The following is a 20,702-nucleotide window of genomic DNA, read 5'->3' on the forward strand; positions in this document are numbered from 1 at the left end:
AGGACAAATCATCAGAATGTGGCTGTTCTGTTACAAAATCTCTGTTTTTCTTTAAATTCCAGATCTCTAATACCTCCTTGAAAACAAGAAAGCTGGTTGCCAAGGTCTGTGATATCATCGCCAAGCACGGGGCTCGTCTGGCTGCTGCTGGAATACTGGGTGTCTTGAAGAAGCAGGGCCGTGATACTGCCGCGAGGGATGGAAGCGACATGCAGAGGACAGTTATTGCTATGGATGGTGGGCTTTATGAACATTACACTATATTTAGCAATTGTTTGGAAACCACACTTGGAGAGATGCTTGGAGCCGCAGCTTCTCTAGTCATCAAGCTTGCCAGTGATGGATCAGGCATTGGAGCAGCTCTCCTTGCTGCATCTCACTCTCAGTATCTTGAGCTTGAAGAATCCTAAAGTGTCTTGACTCAAACCTAGGAGTCATTCCTCACAACGTTCCTGTGTCTTCTGTGAAGGAATGCTTAATTTTAACACCCGTGCGGCAGCATACGGTAGCATAGAGAACCAGGAGAAAGCTTGCAAGTGTATAAATTCAGGGTCTAGCAGTCGGTGTGCTGATGATGCTGCTCCAGACCTGCCATTCTTTCTTTCCTCTGTCTGCGAAGTGGCGGAAGAGTCAACCTTCTTTTATCTATTTTCCAGAAATTTTTTTTTTCTGGGTTTCTCCTGACAGTTTAACAACAAAAGAGGAGGATTATTGAAGTCGTATTTTTCTTGGAGTGAATATCATGTCTTTATGCAGCTGTTACACGTTGTTTTAGAAGCCCACTGTAGAAAGGAGGCAAACCCTCTATTACCAGATGATGCTGTTTTTTGTGTTCTGTGAACAAGCTGCCTGTATGTGTTCAAAATCATCTTCAACAAATCTGTACCCAAAAAAAAAAAGGGTCATCTTCAACAGATGAGAATGCTAAAATAATAGGCTATTCTCTCAGATGACTGAAAAATCAGGTTTTATGCATGTTTAGTGGTGGAGGGTTGCTTGGCTGGACCGCAGCCTTCCTATGAGAAGATTCTGAGGTACTTTAATTGTTTAGGTGCTGTTGCTAGGGTCTCGTTTTAGCATTGTTCTTGAACAAAAACGACAAGGCATCTGGGAAAGAGAGGCATCATTATTACCCACCCTTCCACTACGCAGAAATATTGGTAATACACTGTTTTGTTTGGTGGATTTGAATGACGTCTTTCCTTTTATCTGATTTTCTGTCAGCCAAAGTTGCTTTTATGGGTTCGCCGTGGTTCTACCACTGCATGCGGGTTGGTCCATGGAGTGGGAAAAATGCTTGGCTCATCTCTGACCTCCTTTTCGCGCTAGTCTTTGAGAAAAAAATATAAATGTTACGGATACCTTAAAAAATATATTTTTAATGTAAAAAAGGGATAGAGGTTTGGACCCTTTCCTATTTTATCAGGGGGAATAATTGGCATGGAGAATAACGTGCTCATATACAAACCCTTAAAAAAGTTGCCTTATCGTGCATGCTTTCATTACACATTGCCCTGTCAGCGTACAAGAAAACTGTTCTCACAACCCGCTGTAGTGGCAGGAGCTCTAGTGTCATGTTTTCATTCATACCATAGTATCATCTGCAACAGCTTGTCAATGTCAATATTGTAGTAAGATTTGGAGTACATCCTTCCTTGTAGGTCTTGACGAAGGCAATGGGCTCGTACACATGACTCCTAATTTAAAGACAAATACGATCTTCTCTACATATTTTGGATCCTTGATGTCCTGATCTATAGCATCAATCATTTTATCAGCCTTCTATAAGCAGCGCCAACCCCACTCTGCTAGATTACCATATTCTCCATCTTCGTTTGCTTTCTTTCCGGTGATCAGCTCCAAAAGAATCACTCCAAAGCTATATACATCCATCTTCTCATCTATTTTTCTCGAGTATGCGCATTCTGCGATTCAAGTAGCAACCATAAAAACACATATTGAATATATGGTAATATACTAAAGTAACAAAATGTAGTATTTACAGTCGGCCTTCCCCTCGTCGAATGTTGGGAGGTGATAGGTACCATCAAAGTGCATGCAAGTGTGAGGTATAGGTGCAGCCACTTTGGCAGCATAAGTTGACATCTCCTATATATATAGCTACCTGCATATTGATGTTTCAACTTTGATAGCCAAGACATATCCTCTAAATTGTAGTTAATTGCTAACTCTCTCCTAACTCACTGGAGATGTGAATACTAGCGTGATTAATATTCATGTGAATGCTACCTTGATTGTATCAAAACATGTTTTTGCACATATATTAATTTCTTAAATAGATTGGAACCAATGACAAATTCACTCACCGGGAGCCATGTAACCGAATGTTCCCGCCACAGCCGACGCCGTGCTGGCCTCTCCAAGCTTGACGAGCATTCTGGCCAGACCGAAATCAGCGACTTTGGCTCTAAATTCGGAGTCTAATAATATGTTACTCGACTTCACATCTCGGTGCACGATAGGCGGGGAGGAACCGTGGTTCATGTAGCATAATCCTCGTGCCACATCGACAGCAATCCGCAACCTGGTGGACCAATCTAGTAAAGACATGTGATCAGAGTTCATCTCTTCGATTTGCTCCCCCACTCTCCACTTCTTGTGAAGCCACCGATCCAGGCTCCCGCTCTCCATGTACTCGTACACCAGCAGTTTCGTATCGACTCTCCAGAGGCAGCAAAGTAGTTTAACAATACTAGCATGACGGATTGAACCTAGGATTTGGACCTCGGATTGGAACTCCTTCTGCAGTAGGGAATCAAGCTTCCTACTGTTCCAGATCTTTTTAACGGCCACGATCTGTGCGACGTGGTTCTCGAGCACAATTCGGTATACTTTTCCACCCCCGCCACTCCCGATAAGGTTGTACTCCGTGAGCCCACTCAGGATGGTGGACTCTGTAATATCCAACGGATAGAAAGACATCATCTTCCACGTGGGTAGAACTCTGCCGTTGCTTCTCCCATGGCGCGCTCGTCTTACGAACGCAGCGAAGACGGTTGCCATCAGGGAGACAAGTGAAGCGAGAACAATGAGCATGATACGCAGCTTCCATTGGAAGCCATGTGATCCATGTTTGCAGATGGGGACGTTTAAGAACTCACTGGAAGCGCAGAGGCTGGGGTTTGAGAGGAAGCTTCGATTGTAGGCTGCGTCCTGTAATGAGATCGGGATCTCGCCAGAGAGCCGGTTGGACGAGAGGTTGAGCGTCTTGAGCCTGAGGTCTCCGATCTCTGGCGGAATTGAGTAGGACAGTTGGTTAATCGACAGGTCGAGTGAGATGAGTTCCTGTAAGGACCCAATTGCTGCAGGAATCTCGCCAACAAGATGGTTGCTGCTGAGATTAAGAATAAACAGATATTTCAGCTTTGATATCCCTGGTGGGATTTGGCTGGAGATCTGGTTCACTCCGAGATGTAGATCCAGTAGTTCGGAGATTCCGGTCAAGACGGCTGGAATTTTACCGGATAGTAAGTTATTGGTTGCTATAAAAAACCGCAGACTTTCGGCCGTTGACGGAATCTTGCCGGAGAATTGGTTGTTCTCGAAGTTCAGCGATAAAATTTTTGATGGCAATTTGGCTGGTAGGGTGCCGGAAAGTATGTTGCTTTGGATGTCGATGTGTTCCAAGGTCGAGCAGTTGTTGAGAGACGCAGGCACGTTGCCGGTGAGATTGTTGTTAGGAACGGCGATCGAGATCAGATATCCACTGGCGCAGAGATACTCTGGCAGCGAGCCGGAGATCATGTTCTGGCCGACGTCAACTTTAAGCAGGGGGGAATGTTTCCCCAATTCCGGTGGTAGAACCCCGGTCAGACTGTTGTTGAAGAGCCAGAGATAGGTCAGCACTGGGAGGAGGCCGATGCTCTCCGGGATCTCGCCGGAAAACCGGTTGTTGTCCATGTCAAGTAAAGAGAGGTTCTGAAGTTTGCCGAATTCCTCCAGGATGGATCCATTTAATTCTGCAACTTCTTTAGACTCCAGATTCCGGCGGGTATGCTTCCACTGAGGGAGTTCTTCGATAGAGACAAAAAGGTTATCTCCGTCAACGCTCCCATGAATTCAGGGATCTCGTCCTTCAAATTAGTTTGGTACATAAACAGCTCGCTCAGCTGAGTCAAATTGCGGAATTTTGAAGGGATCGTCGCCGGAGAGAAGGGATTATGTGCAAGCCAGAGGGTTTGGAGGTTTGAGAGGTTGCCGAGCTCGGCTGGGATGGACCTGTTGAAGAGGTTGAAACTGAGATCAAGATATTCGATAGCCGAGAGCCGGCCGATGGAGGGGGGAATGTCTCCGGTGAAGTTATTGCGCCAGAGGATGAGGTCAGTGAGATGGGGAGAGAGACGGTAGATATCGGACGGGATCACGCCGACGAAGTTGTTCAGAGAGAGGTCGAGGTGCAGGAGGTTAGAGCAGTTGTAGAGGGATGTGGGAAAGGAGCCGGTGATGTCGTTGTCACCGAGGTCGAGGATGGAGAGATTTTTCAGCTTGCATACGGCGGCGGGGATGGGTTGGGTGATGTTTTGGTCGACGAGTGTGATGTTCGTCACAAAGCCATCAGCGGAGCATTCGATTCCGGTCCAGTTGCAGTGGCTGGTTGGGGTGGAGTCGTTCCAAGAGCTGAGAACCGAGGGGTTTCTCCAATCCTCCTTGATTCGGAGGAGAGTTTGCCTTTCTCCATCCTCTGTTGTCATTTGGGATGCTGCTAGCTAAGAGAAGAAGATGATGATGAGCAGAAGGAGAGAAGAAGAGATCGTTTCTGCCACCATTTTGGGGGCTTGAGCTGAGGCCGGTTGAGTTTGCGAGCTTTTATGGACAGCAATAGCGGCACAGGCGTTCCTCAAAGACCGTGTGGCGTGACATCGCTTCCATCGGGGCTCTAGATGAGTACGGTGGAGGTGGGAGATGGAGAAATTATGCTGGATAATTTTTCAGTGGTTGGCTTATCGATGGGGGCCCTCCTCACGCAGGACTCGTATCTATTTAAAAATAGAATAAAATAAGAAAACGAATGTGGTCGTAATTAGTTTTGCCATAGCAGGGTCCTTCTGCGGTAACAGAGGCAGCAGTGAGAGGCAAAAAAAAAAAAAAAAACGAGAAGGAAAAAATAAGATTAAAAAATTATTATTTTATCAAATGATTATATCAATTTTAATAAAATTTCGGTATATCATTATTGATATAGAAAGATATAAAGTGAATGATTTTATTTTTTAAATTTTTTTATTAATTATTTTAGACATCCACATCTAGTCAAGCCTGTTATTATAATCCGTTCTAGCGATTGTTTTCAAGATGAAGGATAAGATTTAATATTGATGATATATTTATATAGTCTTTAGTTAATCTAAAATAGATCTACAATAATTTTATTATTTTAAATAGTAGAAGATTTATATGGAAAGAATTATCATTTTAAAGATTATGGTGTCTCTTATTTGTGGGTTGCTTGATTATTTTTACTTATTAATTATCTGAATAGATCGTAGAGATTATTGTTATTTGGTGAATTATACTAATATCCTATTTAATTGCGTAAAGACGAAAAAGAAGTTGTGATATTACTATTTCATAATTACAATTTTTTTTTCCAATAAAGTGATATTAGAGTGAGGTTGTTAGTAGCTATATTTTTTTGTATTGATTCAATAGAAGAATATATAGATAGAAATATATTTAAACTTATTCTTCCAATTATTAAATTTGGAAGTCCCAAATAGAATATTTATTATTTTGTAAAAATTTGTATGAACTCATTTAAGAAGATAGTGCCAAACCAAGTGATAAAACTCAATAAAAATAGAAAAATAAATAGAAAGACAGTTGAACAAACCAACAATAGATACAAGATAATATTTTTTATCATATTATCATGAAAATCAATACCCATAGTTTATAAAAAAAATTGGAGTCTCTATGAGTGGAAGAGTATATACAAAATGAAGTATATGATAGATTTCAAGATGTAGTATATCAGTTGGCTGCTATGATAATGATACTAGGGGATAAGTTACAAGTATTGTTGTTGCTCAGTTTCTTGTATGACAGTTGAAAAATTTTAATTGTATCACTTAGTGTATGTTTAATGAGGAGACCAAAATAAGAATATTAAAAATGGTAAAGAATATTAGAAATGGTAAAGAAATGGTAATATTATGTCTAATAGTGTGGTAATATTAAAAATAGTAAATAATATTATGCTTAATGAGGAGACCAAAATAAGAGAATTGGGTATAATGACTATACAGTTAGAGGCATTGGCTACAAAAAGGCGAAAAAGGAGTAAAATCTATATAGTTAGAGGCATTGGCTATAGAAAGGTGGAAAAAGACTAGAAACTCACAAAATTATAACAACCACGATAAGTCAAAGGAAATATCCAAATTTAGAAAAGAGAAAATATTCTTATTGCGGCAAGTCAGGGCATATAAAAAAAGAGTGCAGAAGATCTAAAAGAGAGCATTCAAGTCAGAGCGAGGAGGAAAAGAAGAAAGAAAATAATGCAATAGCGGTTGCATTTGATGGTGATTTTAGTATATATTATATATGATGATGATTCTATGAACTTATATGTCATGATTAATTGTACTTGGATTATTGACTCAGGTGCTTCTTTTCATATTATTTCTTGAAATGACCTCTTCACATCTTACACTAGCGATGATTTTAGTAGTGTTAAGATAGAAAATGATAGAATAACTAGGATTATAAAAATGAAAGATGTTTACTTAAAAACTAGCATTAGATATTACTTGTTGTAGAAAAATATGAGATATATTGCAGATATCCGCTTTCACTTGATCTCCATTAGAGTATTTGATAATGAAGGTTAGCAAAACTATTTAGGTGAAGAAAAATGAAAGCTCATCCGAAGTTCTTTAGCCGTGCTTTATTGCTTGGAATAGTAAACTCAGAGGATCCCTTACTTTGATACATACAAGGTAGTTGGAGGTTATGCGGAACAGCCTTACTTGTATGAAACCTATCCAAGCTCTTGGCACTCCAGCATTGAAATTTATTCATCATGATAGCTTCGCCATCAATTCTTATAGTGGCTTCATTAATAACGGAGGTCTAGTTTACTCTTATCACAAAGTCATCTAAAAGGCACCAATACCAAAGAAAGTGAAAGTTTTCCTTGGTTAGCCCTATGGAATAAACTGCATACAGATTAAATTCTTGCAAACAAAGGATGGCAATTGAGTTCTAGATGTGTTGTTTGCAGCAAAAGGATGGAGTCCATTAACCACATTCTCATTAGATGCCCTTATATAAGAAGCATATAGTTTGGCACTAAAAAGCAGCTTGGGTTTAAAGGTTGGCTTGACAGCTTGCATAATCTATGGACAGACAGGAGGAAGTCAAGATTTCAGGTTGCTGCAAATGCCTAGTAGATCAGCTCATTGTAGCCCTTTGTTGAGAGGTATGGTGAGAAAAAAATGAGAGGATCTTCATGAAAAGTGTTGCAATAGATTCCTAGCCTTGGTCGGAGTGGCTGGAATCGATTGGGAATTGTGGGAGTGGCAAGAGCTACAAAACGAGTTCGAGCCAGAGTTGGCTCCAACGAAAATCCTCTGACAATCAAGTCAAAAAGCTGGAATAGATGAGGAGTGGGAGGATGAGAGAGGGCACGAATCTGCATACCTGAAGGATCCTTTTTTGACCTCTATTTATAGAAGGGCGAGAGTCATAAGGAAAAAAATAGTGGGAGGCCATTCCGACCTCTCTAGCTGTACCATTCCATGATGTCCTATCTAATTTTTGATGATAGACATCACCTTATCCAACGTGCAGCTAGTTGCTCTCAAGGGTGGCGTGATTTGACGTAATCTCATCTGACGTGCAGCTAGCCGTTGGAGTGGCATGGTTCAACGTGGAATGATGTGACTTAATGGGACCATATGGGTGTCGATCTTTCCAAATATGATAACTAGCAATAGTTGAAGTGAATGCAGCCTACGGCTAGAGAGGAGAATCGTTGAGGAATCCTTTGGTCGAAGATGATGCTGAGGTCATGACTTTTCCTAGATCGGTATCCGATGTCCGGATGTCACTCTGATGTCAGTGGTTAAGGACCTACGATCGAAACTAAAATCGACAACTAAACCCTAGATTAGCGATCGAAGTTAAGATTGGCGGCCAAAGCTCAGGTTAGCGACCAAAGTTAGGATCGACGATCGAAGCGGGATCAGCAGGGTTTTTCATTAGGAAGCTTCATTCGAAAGGGTCAGTTAGAGAGTGAGGATCGGTAATATTCGAAACGAAATCCTCTACTACTTCATTACGTACTGTACAACTTCCTTCAATGTAGCTTTTTCATAATTTTGGGACGATATACTTATCATTGAGATTGTATTTATTTATCTTCGATCGGTATTGTGGCGACGATCTTATACACTTTATCATGAATCTTCTCCTGATTCATGTCTTCGATATGGATAACATATCGTGCCCCCAACAGAAAGGAAATGTCCTTGCTTGTTTTGTGAAAAGTCCTTCAATCCTTTCAATTTTGGAAGCATATCTGTGCTGAGGAAAAAGTGTTGATAGTTGTAGGAGCTTCTGGAACACTTTGGCATCTTTGGAACGGCACTTACTTATGCATCACATTGCTCAATTGACATGTCTCTTGAAGTAGAAGGAATGCTCCATTTGGAAGATATTTGTCCATAAAGTCTCTATTCATTCGTTGACATCAACTATTTCTGATAACTATTTTTAAGATATCCTATTTCTGCTGTTTAATCGGTGTTTGTTGTTTTAGTCCTCTATTTGTGGGATAAAATTGTAGATGTCTGTTATTTGCTTTGTTTTCCTTTCTGTAGTTGATTAGCAACTGAAGTTCTCAACTTTACAAGTAGATATTTCTATGTTTCTTCCCAAGAAAGCAGGGTGGCACTTGCTGCTCTCTTTTTCTTAAAGGAAAGAGAAAAAAAAAAGAAAGGTCTCTAGATAGAGAAATCATACTCTAGATCACATACAATTAGAGATGATTATTTTAGCTGACCTACAGATATACCCGATCCAAATGAGATAGATTTGAAACTTGGGACGAGTATGGGTTTTTAAAAAAATATTCGAAGAGGGTTTGGATCAATATTATTATGGTATATCCATTCCGAATCCGATCCAATATAACTTTAATTTATATCCCATTTCAAAATTATAATAATTTTATATTATTTATATGTATCCGATCTGATGTGATCTGACCAACCCTTCTTATCTATTTGTCTTGACTTTTCTGTATCTCTACTTGATTCAACTCAAGACAGATACAGGATGAGTATGGGCATAGAATTTTTACTTATGAAATAGATACAGATATGAATCGGCTCAATCCATATCTAATCCATTACCATCCATGATGCAAACCATTTATGTGTAAGCAGTGTTGACCTATACTGGGTAGAGAGAGTGCAACTTATCAGCCATTTGTGTGTTAGTGGGGTCCACCAAGCACCGGATGACTGCATGCTTATAGATAACATGTTTTGTTTTGGTAAGAAGCCAATTTTATTATAATAAAGTATAAACAGTGTACCGACACCTTCAACAGACTGAATGCAGAAAAAATACATAAAATAAAAGAGGACTCAAATGAACCAAAATAAACAGTTATAGGTACAGTATCACCAGAATGAGTAATCCATAACATATGCAGATACATGAAGTATTAAAGTTGAAAGCAAATGCTGATGAAAGGGGGAAAGCAACGTTAGAGAATGACGAAGCTTCCCCATATGATGGTACCAACACAGCAGCAGCAAAGTACTGAAATCATTCTAACAAAGTGGAACGCAGTAGTTGGTGCGAAGGAGTGCAGTATCATACCTTTAATCTGAAATCGTAAGCCAGAGGTTGCGACAACCATTATGTATTCATAATTTTTTTTTTTTATAAATATTTTTTTCGATAAATTTAATTTTATATTTTAATCAAATAAATATATAAAATCATCTAAAATTAAAGTCAATCGATCACAATCAATGCTTTCGTTAATGTATCAATAGTATCTATAATAAGTTTAAGCAATAAATATTATGCTTCATATTCACAAATAACAAATAATATGATTCAAGATTTAATGATGTAAATATTATATAATTTATCGATAAATCTAGAAAAAAATTATTACTTACCTCATATGTATTCTAACAAATCCAATATTTTTATAATTTTTTTTTCAAAATCTTCAATTCATAGATTACATCGCAGTATCCTACTGCTCGATATCTTTTTGTCGACACTATTATACCTTGTACATAATTAAGTCTAATAATCAGAAAGAACATGAATAATCAAAGAAGATAGGATAAACGATAGTGGCATCCTACAATGTGGGTTGGTCCAAATCAAGTTAACTTTACCTGATTAAAGATAATCAAATCAGTAAGGTTCAATGAAAGTCAAGATAGAGGCCAACATGGTGCTTGGCAATCAAAGATCAGTTTGATCAAATAACTTTATGTAATTAAAATCAGATTTAAGATATAACTGGCTCTATAGAAATCAAATAATTCAAATATGATGGTATCCGGATCCGACTAAGATGGATGTCGACATGCTGTCCATAACCACGGATCAAAATTTTTTCTCTCGAATTAGATAAAATCATTGAAGGAAAATTTTTTAACTGAATCAATCATAGAGAGAGGAATCCATTGAAAGAAAGAAATGATGTAGAGAAAAAAAAATTTAGAGAGAGAAAGTAAAATTTTTAAAGAGAGAGAAATAAAACTTTTGAAGAGAGAAAAGCAGGATTCAAACTCAAAAGTAGGGAGAGAAGGAAGAGAGAGATTTTTTTTTCTTTCTTTCTTTTTCTTTTCTTTTTTTTTCTTTTTTTTCATGAGAAACAGAGGACCATGCGCTCCTCTCCCTTTCTTTTTCATAGAATAGAGGGGGCTATTTTCCTTGTTCCTAAACTATCCCACCGATGACCCTTGTGGTTGGAGAAGCAGTCCAGGCAGTGCCAACCAGCTGGTTCGGGTAACCGATGGCGCCGATCGAGATGGAAATCAAAGTTGAGGCATAAAAATAGGGTATTCAATAAAAATAGTAATTTCAAATTTTGCGAAAAAATATTGGCAAACTTATTTTGAGGACTTATAGAAGATTAAGAAAGAGATGTGGAAGAGATTTTACCTGCTCCTTGGCTAAGATATTTAGATTTTTGACAACCAAAGTGAAAATAAGTAGCGGTAAATGGGAAGAAATCAAAGAATTATTATGCGATTTTTGTGAGACAAGCCAAGAGATGAGGCACTTAATAGACCTCTAATAAGAATCGAATTTGAGTTTGATTTGAGCTTTGATTCTTAATATTTTTAGGATTTTGGATCGAAGAAGGAAGAGAACTCTTTGGGTATCCAGCACATGCAACGCGTGTTGCTTATCTTTTTTTAAAAAAAAATCTACTTTAAGATTGGATATCACACAGGCTGCAGCAAAGATAATTGAAAAAATCGCATAGAGTTGGTGAGCTTCTAATGTTGCACTCTGCGATGGATGGAATCCAAACCCTCGAGACTGTTTATGAGTATGTGCAATTCATCACTACTCCATCATGCATTGTATCATATGCCATATATCCACAACTGCTGTCACAAAACGCACTTTTGTAGTGTGCGATATATAATCAACTTAATGATTTTTTCTATTTATGAAGTCAGAATTACTTTATTGTTTAATAAGATCTAAGAGTAGATATATTAATGTTTTACATATAATCCTCATTTATGGCAAATGTTCTAATTAATAAGAATAAAATTTAATACATAATAGTCGAAAGATTATACATTGATGAGAAATTTAAGAGCACCCATGCTTGATGTTGGAAATTAATTTTAATTTCTTTTCTAAAAAATTTTAATTTTTAATAAAATTTATTTTGTTTCCCTTTTTAAAGGGTTCAAATTAAAAAAAAAATCAATATGAGATATTTGAATTACTGTAAATTTATTTGCATTATGATGTTCAGTTGTTTTAGATTTAATTACTTGGATTTTTGAAGATGATGGGCTGGCAACTATGCATGCACGCAACAGGCTTGTTTGACTAGGCTCGGCTAGCCATGTCGCATACGTGATGAGATGAGACGTATACCATCCAGTGTAGATTTATATTCTGTCCCTGCCATTGCACCAATTGGCATCTTTTTGAACGATAGATAGCATTGTTATATGGCTGCATCAACATGGAATGCTAAAATCACCATATAAATATTGTTAGTCTATCGATCGTCAACCCATTGAAGGTGGGCAAGACTTGGAATCATTCGGTGACTGTTCTGCCCTGCAGCGGCAAAAATGCTGATATGATGAATATTGTCAACCTAACCTGGAGGAATGAAGTGCCTGATCTCATATCATCGCACTGTTTACCTCAGTGTTAGCCATAGTACCATTCTGTCTGCAAAGCAATGAAAAATTTACATGTCTCGTGAAAGGCAGTTTGAGGTCAGGTAATATTCATCAAGAATGTGGCCATGATCTGGATGATGGTTGTTTTGGACCGCAACCATGGCCTTGACCGACTATATGGCTAGGTAGTAAGAGCAACCATAATCACTAAGACTCAGTTCAAATCTCAGTCAGAATCGTGATACTCTCAGGTCGGCCAGGCCGATCTCCAGCTATGATGCACAGTAGTCTTTGTTGACTGATCCACGCCTCTTCAATTCAGAAAAGTTCAGATAAGGAAGAATATCTCTTGATCAGATCATATCTCAAATAAATAACTCTTTGCCAGTCTAATCGACGTACAATAATCGAAAATGACCAAACTCTATGGCATGTACAACTCTAATCTCCATCTATAAATAGAAAGCATGAAGACCCCTACGTAAGCTCTCGAAAGGCCTCGAAATGCTCTTTCTTATTATTGTTCTCTATTCCAAGCTAACTTGAGCGTCGGAGGTCCCTATCAAAAAATCTTTCAATCAGAGACTTATTTTGCAAGTTAGCTCTGACACCCAAGAGGGCTCACTTCATCTCCAATCGAGGACTTCACCTCATCCCCAACGAGAATACTTTCATCTCATCTCGGATCGAGGATACTTCACATATCTCCAGCTGAGGATACTTCCACCTATCTCCAATCGAGGATCCTTTACCTCATCTCCATCCGAGAATACTTCCATCTCATCTTTAGTCGAAGATCCTCTACCTCATCTTTACAAAGATTCCTTCATCGCACCTTCGAGGAGACAAAGTCTGACATCATTGGCTTGGGTTTTGGCCACAAAGGATGGCACTAGAGGAGGGCCCAATCCTTACTTGGGGCTTATTTAAGAGAGTGTTTATCATGAGGCCATAAGAGGAGCATCACATGCGTCTCGCCACTCAAACGATGTACAATCTAATAATGTTCAGCAGGAAGCCGTGGTACTGAACCAATTCAGGCCCGCCACTACCTCCTCAGCCTACACTTGCGGTCATAAACGACCATTATTCAGCAGGTGTAGGCCTAGACCACTGTTAAATATGTACACAGTAGGCTGCTGTAGCTCATCTACACCAAATACTCCACCTCCGCTGAAATCAAGTTAGACCAGAATCCAGCGATCCCTCCTCATAGTGAGCAGGGCACAATCGACACAACTAACTTGAGGGCCCGATGAGAATAGATACATGCTCACCAACTCTACAATCAGGAAGAGACTCCTGCAACTCAAAAGCTAGCATGGTAAGAGCTTTTAAGCCCTCATCTATTGTTCTAGTTTCTTCTCTTTACATGTTGAAGGTCCATGAGCACTCAACCGAGGCCGAGCAGCAAGCCAAAGGTCGAGGTGAAAATTAGACTGATTCAGGTGAAAACGAGGCTGAGCTATCAAGCCAAAAGTTGAGTGAAGATCAAGACTGAGGTTGAGCCACCAAGATAAAGCTGAGGTGAAAATCAAGATTGATTTGAGGTAAAAATTGAGTTGAGATATCAAGTTCAAGGCACTTCACCAAATCGAGGAGAAGATTAAAACTGAGGCCAACTATCAAGCCAAAAGCCAGTGAAGATCAAGACGAGGTCAAGCTATCACACCAAAGACGAGGTGAAAATCAGATTATCCAAGGTAAGACTAAGGCCGAGCTACAAGCCAAGATCGTGATAAATCAAGTACTGAGCTAAGGTAAAAAAAGAGCAAAGCTATCCAGCCAATACACCTCACCAAGCTGAGGTGAAGATCAAGACGAGGCCGACTCCAAAAGGTTGAACCTCCAAAAGGCTGAGCTTCTAAAAGACCAACCTCCAAAAGATCGAGCTTCCAAGCCAAGCTCCCAAAAGGTGGACCTTCAAAAGGCAAAACCTTCAAAAAGTCAAGCTTCAAAAGCCGACCTCCAAAGACCAAACTCCAGAAGTCGAGCTCCCAAAAATGAGCTCCCAAAAGCCAGCTCCCAACGACCGACCTCCAAAGGCTAAGCTTCTGGAGCGAACCTCTCAAAAACCAACCTCCAATGGCCAACATTCAGAAGCGAGCTCCCAAAGGCTGACTTCTAAAAAGCTGAGCTTCTAAAAGACGAGCTCCCAAAGGCTGACCTCTAAAAGGCTGAGCTACCGAAAGATCGAGCTCCCAAAGGCTAACCTCCGAAGGCGAGTTTCTGAAGCCGACCTCCCAAAAGCCAATCTTTAATGGTCGATATCTAAAGCTGAGCTCTCGAAGGTCGAGGTGAAAAGATTAACCTGAGAATGCCAACTTAAGAGAGCCGACTAAGAGGCAAACTAACTAAAATAGGATAATGCGATTCAAATCATCTATTATTTTTTTTATTGTCATTTCAAAACCAAAATCTAGGAATCAGAGGGTCTAGCCAAAGTCGATCCGATGAGTTCTTTCATTCTCTGTGTAGATCTCAATGCCTTTCTGAGATTCTCCAACGTGTTTCCTCATCTATGGATGAGCTGAATGGAATGTATTTTCATATGGTTCTCCAATACACACTCCTTGTTCATAGATGAGCTGAGCAGAATGTCTCTCCAGCATTCTCTAACGTCCACTCTCGTCCACGGATGAGCTGAGCAGAACGTATCTCTATACGGTTCTCCAATGCGTGCTCCTCATCCATGATGAGCTGAGTAGAATATAACTCCATGTTGTTCTCCAATGTATGCTCCTCATCCATGGACGAGCTGAGTGGAAGCATCTCCATGTGGTTCTTCAATGCACTCATCATGAACGACTAACAGAATATATCTCCATACGGTTCTCCAATGCATGCTCCTTGTCCATGGATGAGCTATGCAAAATATTTCTATATTGTTCTCCAACATGCACTCCTCATCTATAGACGAGCTGAGTAAAATATATCTCCATGTGGTTCTCTAACGTACGCTCTTTGTCCATAGATGAGCTGAGAGGAATGTAATGAGCTGAGTGGAATGCACCTCCATGTGGTTCTCTAATGTACGCTCCTTGTCCATGGATAAGCTGAGCAGAATGCATTCCATACATTCTCTAACATATGCTTCTCATCTACAGATGGGCTGAGCAAATGCATAGGCTGAGTGGAATGCATCTCCATACAATTCTCCAATGCGCTCCTCGTCTATATACATGCTAAGCAGAACGCGTCTCCATGCTGTTCTCCAATGCATGCTCCTTGTCCATGAACGAGCTAAGTGAATGTGTCTCTATGCGATTCTCCAATACATGCTCTTCATCCAGATGAGCTAACTGAACATCATCGAAATTCTCTAAAGCATGCTCCTAGTCCACAAATGAGCTGAGCGAAATGCATTGTCTCTAAAATTTTTCAACACGCGCTCCATCTACAGACAAGCTGAGCAAATGCATTATCTTTGAAATTCTCCAATGTGTGACGAATGAGCAAAGTGTAATTACACGCTAACTGGCGCTTCTCATCCTTATTATCTGATGAGTTAAGTAAAGGTCAAGAATGATGACGAAGGAACTAACCTACTAGGAAACCCTCAGTCAAGTTGACTAAAAACATCTCACATAAAGACAAGCTGGATGGAGATCGAATTTTTACCTTGGACCACAAGCTATATACATCCCACACAATAGATGAACTAAAGGGTACCGACCTCTGCAATGTAAAATTCTACGGATGACGATGAAGGACGATGATAAAAGCAACAAGGCAGGAGATCTCGACATCGGTCAGCCTCAGTCCTAAATTTTTACTTTCTTCATCTGATCTCAACTTGAGCTCAGACTCGAGAGTGGGGGGCTACTGTTGTGGACACCACCTCGGCTTTGGTTGACTATATGACCGAGGTAAACAAGAGTCAGCCATAATCACCTAGACTCAGCTCGAACCTTGATCAGAACGTGATACTCTCAGGTCGGCCAAGGCCAACCTCCGGCTATATGCACAGTAGTTTCGTTGATGATCCCACACTCCTTTAATTCAGAAAAATCCAAATAAGAAAAAATATCTCCATGATTGGATCATGTTTTGAATAGAAATAACTCTCCGCCAGTTTAATCTATGTACAATAATCGAAAATGGCCAAACTCCATGATGTGTATGACTCTAACTCTCCCTCTATAAATAGAAGAGTAGGGACCCCCAAGGTAAACTCTCGAAAGGCCTCGAAACATTTTATCTTCTGTTGTTCTCCAATTTCAAGCTAACTTGAGCGTCGGAGGGTCTCACAAAAATTTTCAATGAGGACTTATTTTGCAGGTCCAACTCTAGCATATAAGAGGGCTCCACTACTTCATTTTCAGCGAGGACTTCACCGTATCTCAGTTGAGATAATTCTATCTCATCTCCAGCTGAGATACTTTCATCTCATTCAACTGAAGATTTTTATCTTATCTCCATCTAAAGATACTTTCATCTTTTTCTAATCAGAAAATTTCATCTCATCTTTTGATAAAAAATTTTTTGCATATTATTTTTTAAGAGATAAAATCCAATCCCATCATATTAAGTTTTGGCCACAACAATGGTTATGCCTGGCTCATCATAATTGCACAATTAAAGCGGTCACTTAAGTATGTGTGACACAAAGAGCCGTTATTATGATGTTATTGCGCATCTGGTTGGTCTCAATAACAAATACCGACCCCATTCTTTAATATAAAGGGAACTGGGGGACCATCAAGTCATTTTTTTTTCTATTTTACTTCTTTTTCTTCCACTATCCTACAGTTCAACTGACTTGAGCGGGTCTCCTGACAAACTCTAGCAGGAGACCTTTATTTTCATATCGATCTGGCATCATCCATGTCCCTTTCATCAATTCCAACACGAAGTCTTCCAGCCATAAATGCCAATCCTTGTTACAGAACCAACTGGATTGTTGAAAAAAATACCTGTAAAGGGACTCGTTTGACTGCGAAAAATTTTTTTGTTCAAAAAATAATTTTTTAAAAATAATTTTTTAAATATATAATTTTAATATATTTAATTAATTATAAAAATAATTTATTTTAAAATAATTTATATATAATTGACAATTCAATTATCTAAAAAAAATTATATAAAATATTTATTATATCTTTAATAGATATGAAACCATATCTTATTATTCTCAAATTTTAATAAATAATTATTTTATATTAATATTAATATAATATAATATAATATATTATAATATAATATTAGATCATAATAATTTATTATATTAATATAATACTAATATATATAATATTATATTAAATAAATATTAATATATTAATATAAATATTAAATTAATATTAATAAAAAATTATATTAATATTTTATAGTTTAATGTAGATCTTAAAAAAATATTTTTTAAAAAAAATAATCAATTGAAGCTCAAAATTTACTTTTTTTGATTTTTATTTTCCGTAAAATGTAAAATGTCGGAAGTATTTTTTTTGTGAAGAATTTTTTTTATTTTTTTAATTTTAATTAAATAAAAAATAATTTAAAATTTTTTTTATTTTTTTTATGAACCAAACGGGTAGTGACTGTTCAGAATTAGGCCTCTTGATGGCTCCAGGAAAGCGATTGCTCCGCCCCTGGATGGATTGGTGGGTATAAAAGGAGTCTGCAAGTGTATTAGTGAAAGAGATTGGAAGGAACGGGAGAAAAGGATGGGAGCCGCGTCGTCAAGTTCTTCCAATGACTCATGGTGTCCACTCCTATAAATGTCGGTGTCGAGAACCACATGAACCAGTCTCTCGTTCCACGTGGTTCGCTTCAGCAACCAAATAATATAGCCGATGGAGGTTCGTCTGAAGAAATTATTAGATAAACTCGTTTTATCATAGATAAAATCAATAAAAAATTTATATATTAATTAATTTTTATTAATTATTAATTATGATCGATGATGATTGATTATGAGATGAAAAAGAGCAATCAAAATTTATAAAAGATTTTATCTTAATAAAATAAATGTATCTAATAATTTTCATCCGGATATGCAGGCTGCGTACTGCACCATGCACACCATCACGCGGTTTTTCGGACATGAAAGGCTGAATAAAACGCAGCGATACAATGCGTCGGTGGAGGGGGAGGCATTCGTGTCTGATAAGTAAATTGGGTTTGGGTATGTGTGTGTAACTTTATAAATAATATAAATGTAAGAATAAGTGTTATTGGACAATGCTAGATATACAACCTGTTTTAATTCATAACTACTACTTCGCGCCTGCTATTTGCATATTAATAAAGTGAGGGGGAAGAATATTAACTAAAGAGGTCACTCTTGAAAAAAAATGAGAGAGAAAGAGATGGTTAAAAAGGAAATAAAAAGAAAACAAAATAAGGCCGACATTTCACAACTGAGTGGAGGACGCATTCTCTAGGTTGTATAACGTAGGAGAATAAATTATAGAAGGAGAAAGAAACGAGCCCAAATGCCATTGAAGGGATAAAATTTATTTGGTCGGATAAAAATTTTTTAACATTGAATCGAAGGGATAAATGCATGGAATAAAATTAATTTTATGTGTATTGCATTTCGTGATAATTTTATTTTGTTACAAGAATATTTTTTATATATTTAGCATGTGGATAGGAGTAAAAAGGTAGATGGAGTCCCTTTTCATGGTACAAGTCTGTACTAAAATAGTGAAACAGAATTATAGCTCTCAACATCCATTTATCTTCTTCTCTAAGGAATAGCCTATCCATCATACATAGGCAATTTTTGCCTGTACAAATATGTAGTAGGTCCACAAATCCTCTAGAAACAAAGTAAAATGCACTAAGTCAAGAGTATAGGATTGCATAGCATTTTGAAAATTTCGTTCCTGATAGATCATCTGATGTTTATCATGATCATGATCATCATCATCTCATAGTTTTTAATAGTTGAATTTGAGGTTCATGGACCTTTGTCTGAAGTGCTCAAAGGTTGAGTATGAGGTGAAGAAGTAAAGAAAATTGACGGGATTATGGAAATTGTGGAGCAAATCTAGAACCATAATTCCCCAACCTATTTAAACCGCAGAAAAGTTTTGCTTAAAGAACAAAAAGGAAAGGGACAAAAATAATGATGAAAAGTAAAAATGGAACTTTGATAAGTGAGGCAGAGGATGGGAGGAGGGAACTATGGACCGTTGATCCTTTCTAACCAAAGAAAGACTCAGACCAGAAAATGAACCTGGGTGGGCTCATATAATAGACCCTTAGACATGGCTCGCGCATGAGATGCTCAAGCCCAAAAATTTCATAGGCAGGTTAGGTTTGGGCTTTGAATAAACTAGAATTAAATTCCTGCCTCATAAGGCATCATTTTCCAACTGTTGTTGGATATATAATCTAGAACGCCTATGGAAGGGTACTTCATGCTGTTGTTTCTCCTATTGAGTTAGCTCTATTTGCCCTTGGATCATCAGCTGCTTTCAAGGTCTTCGACAACTGATGCCCTCTCCCTACAGGTTAACTGCATTATTTTAGAAGTTGAATCTGGTATGGTCATTTCCTGCATCAATAGCTAATATAGCTATCCCCTCCACAGCTCGTCCCTATCTTCTAGAACGGAGACAAATAGCATTTGCTCTAACTATTTTTTCACAACTAAAAATATACATAAAGCAATTATTAAAAAAACTTCAAACTAGATTGAAAAATGGATATAACACAATGTTACACAGATATCAATCATATCCTTATATTTGTAAGTTTTCTGATGGTAGGTACTTTATGACTACCGTGAATTTATGTCATTGGAATTTTAGTTAGGCGGTGCTATAAATCATATCAAAAAAAAGTATAGGGAAATATGGGTATCACTTTGATCACGTTCCGAATTGGAAGACCAGCAATATCAAAATAGTCACGATATCATAATGAGCAGAATTTCTTTTTAATCAAGTAATTAGCTAAGCCCTTTAAAGTCAGCATGTTGATACAAAAATATGTTGAGTTTGACTCTTTGTTTTGGATACATTGGAGGACAGCCTTCAATGAAAATTATTTAACTATAATAAAAGATTCCAATCAAAGGAAAGAATTAGGTTAATTGAACCATTTTATTTCAATGATTGTTTTAAATAAAAACGGCAAGTGGGTAAGTATGCTACACAAACTCTCCCAGATATTTCTAATCCTACAAATATGTTGGAAGAGAGATTCTATTCTATATAACTTAGCATAATTTTTCAGAACTATGAAGTTGATAAAGTCACACCTTCAACTAATATTTAAGGTAATTTTTTTTTAAGAAATTTTGCAAATATTTTTTTTTCATATCCTTATATTATGCTAATGCTAGAGATCTAAATAGATGGATATACATTG

The 20,702-nt window shown here is 38.0% G+C and overlaps 1 protein-coding gene across 1 annotated transcript; it reads right to left on the reverse strand.

The window, feature by feature from the left end:
- Window positions 1-1,417: 1,417 nt before the first annotated feature.
- LOC109505377 (uncharacterized) lies at window positions 1,418-4,952 on the reverse strand. The gene is given in 3 exon segments (XM_029262359.2): window positions 1,418-1,925; window positions 2,328-3,980; window positions 3,983-4,952. Coding segments are annotated over 3 exon segments (2,763 nt in total). The 5' UTR covers window positions 4,788-4,952; the 3' UTR covers window positions 1,418-1,620.
- Between the last annotated feature and the right edge of the window lie 15,750 nt (window positions 4,953-20,702).

Source organism: Elaeis guineensis, chromosome 6 (genome assembly GCF_000442705.2).
Source record: "Elaeis guineensis isolate ETL-2024a chromosome 6, EG11, whole genome shotgun sequence".
NCBI classification, from domain to species: Eukaryota; Viridiplantae; Streptophyta; class Magnoliopsida; order Arecales; family Arecaceae; genus Elaeis; species Elaeis guineensis.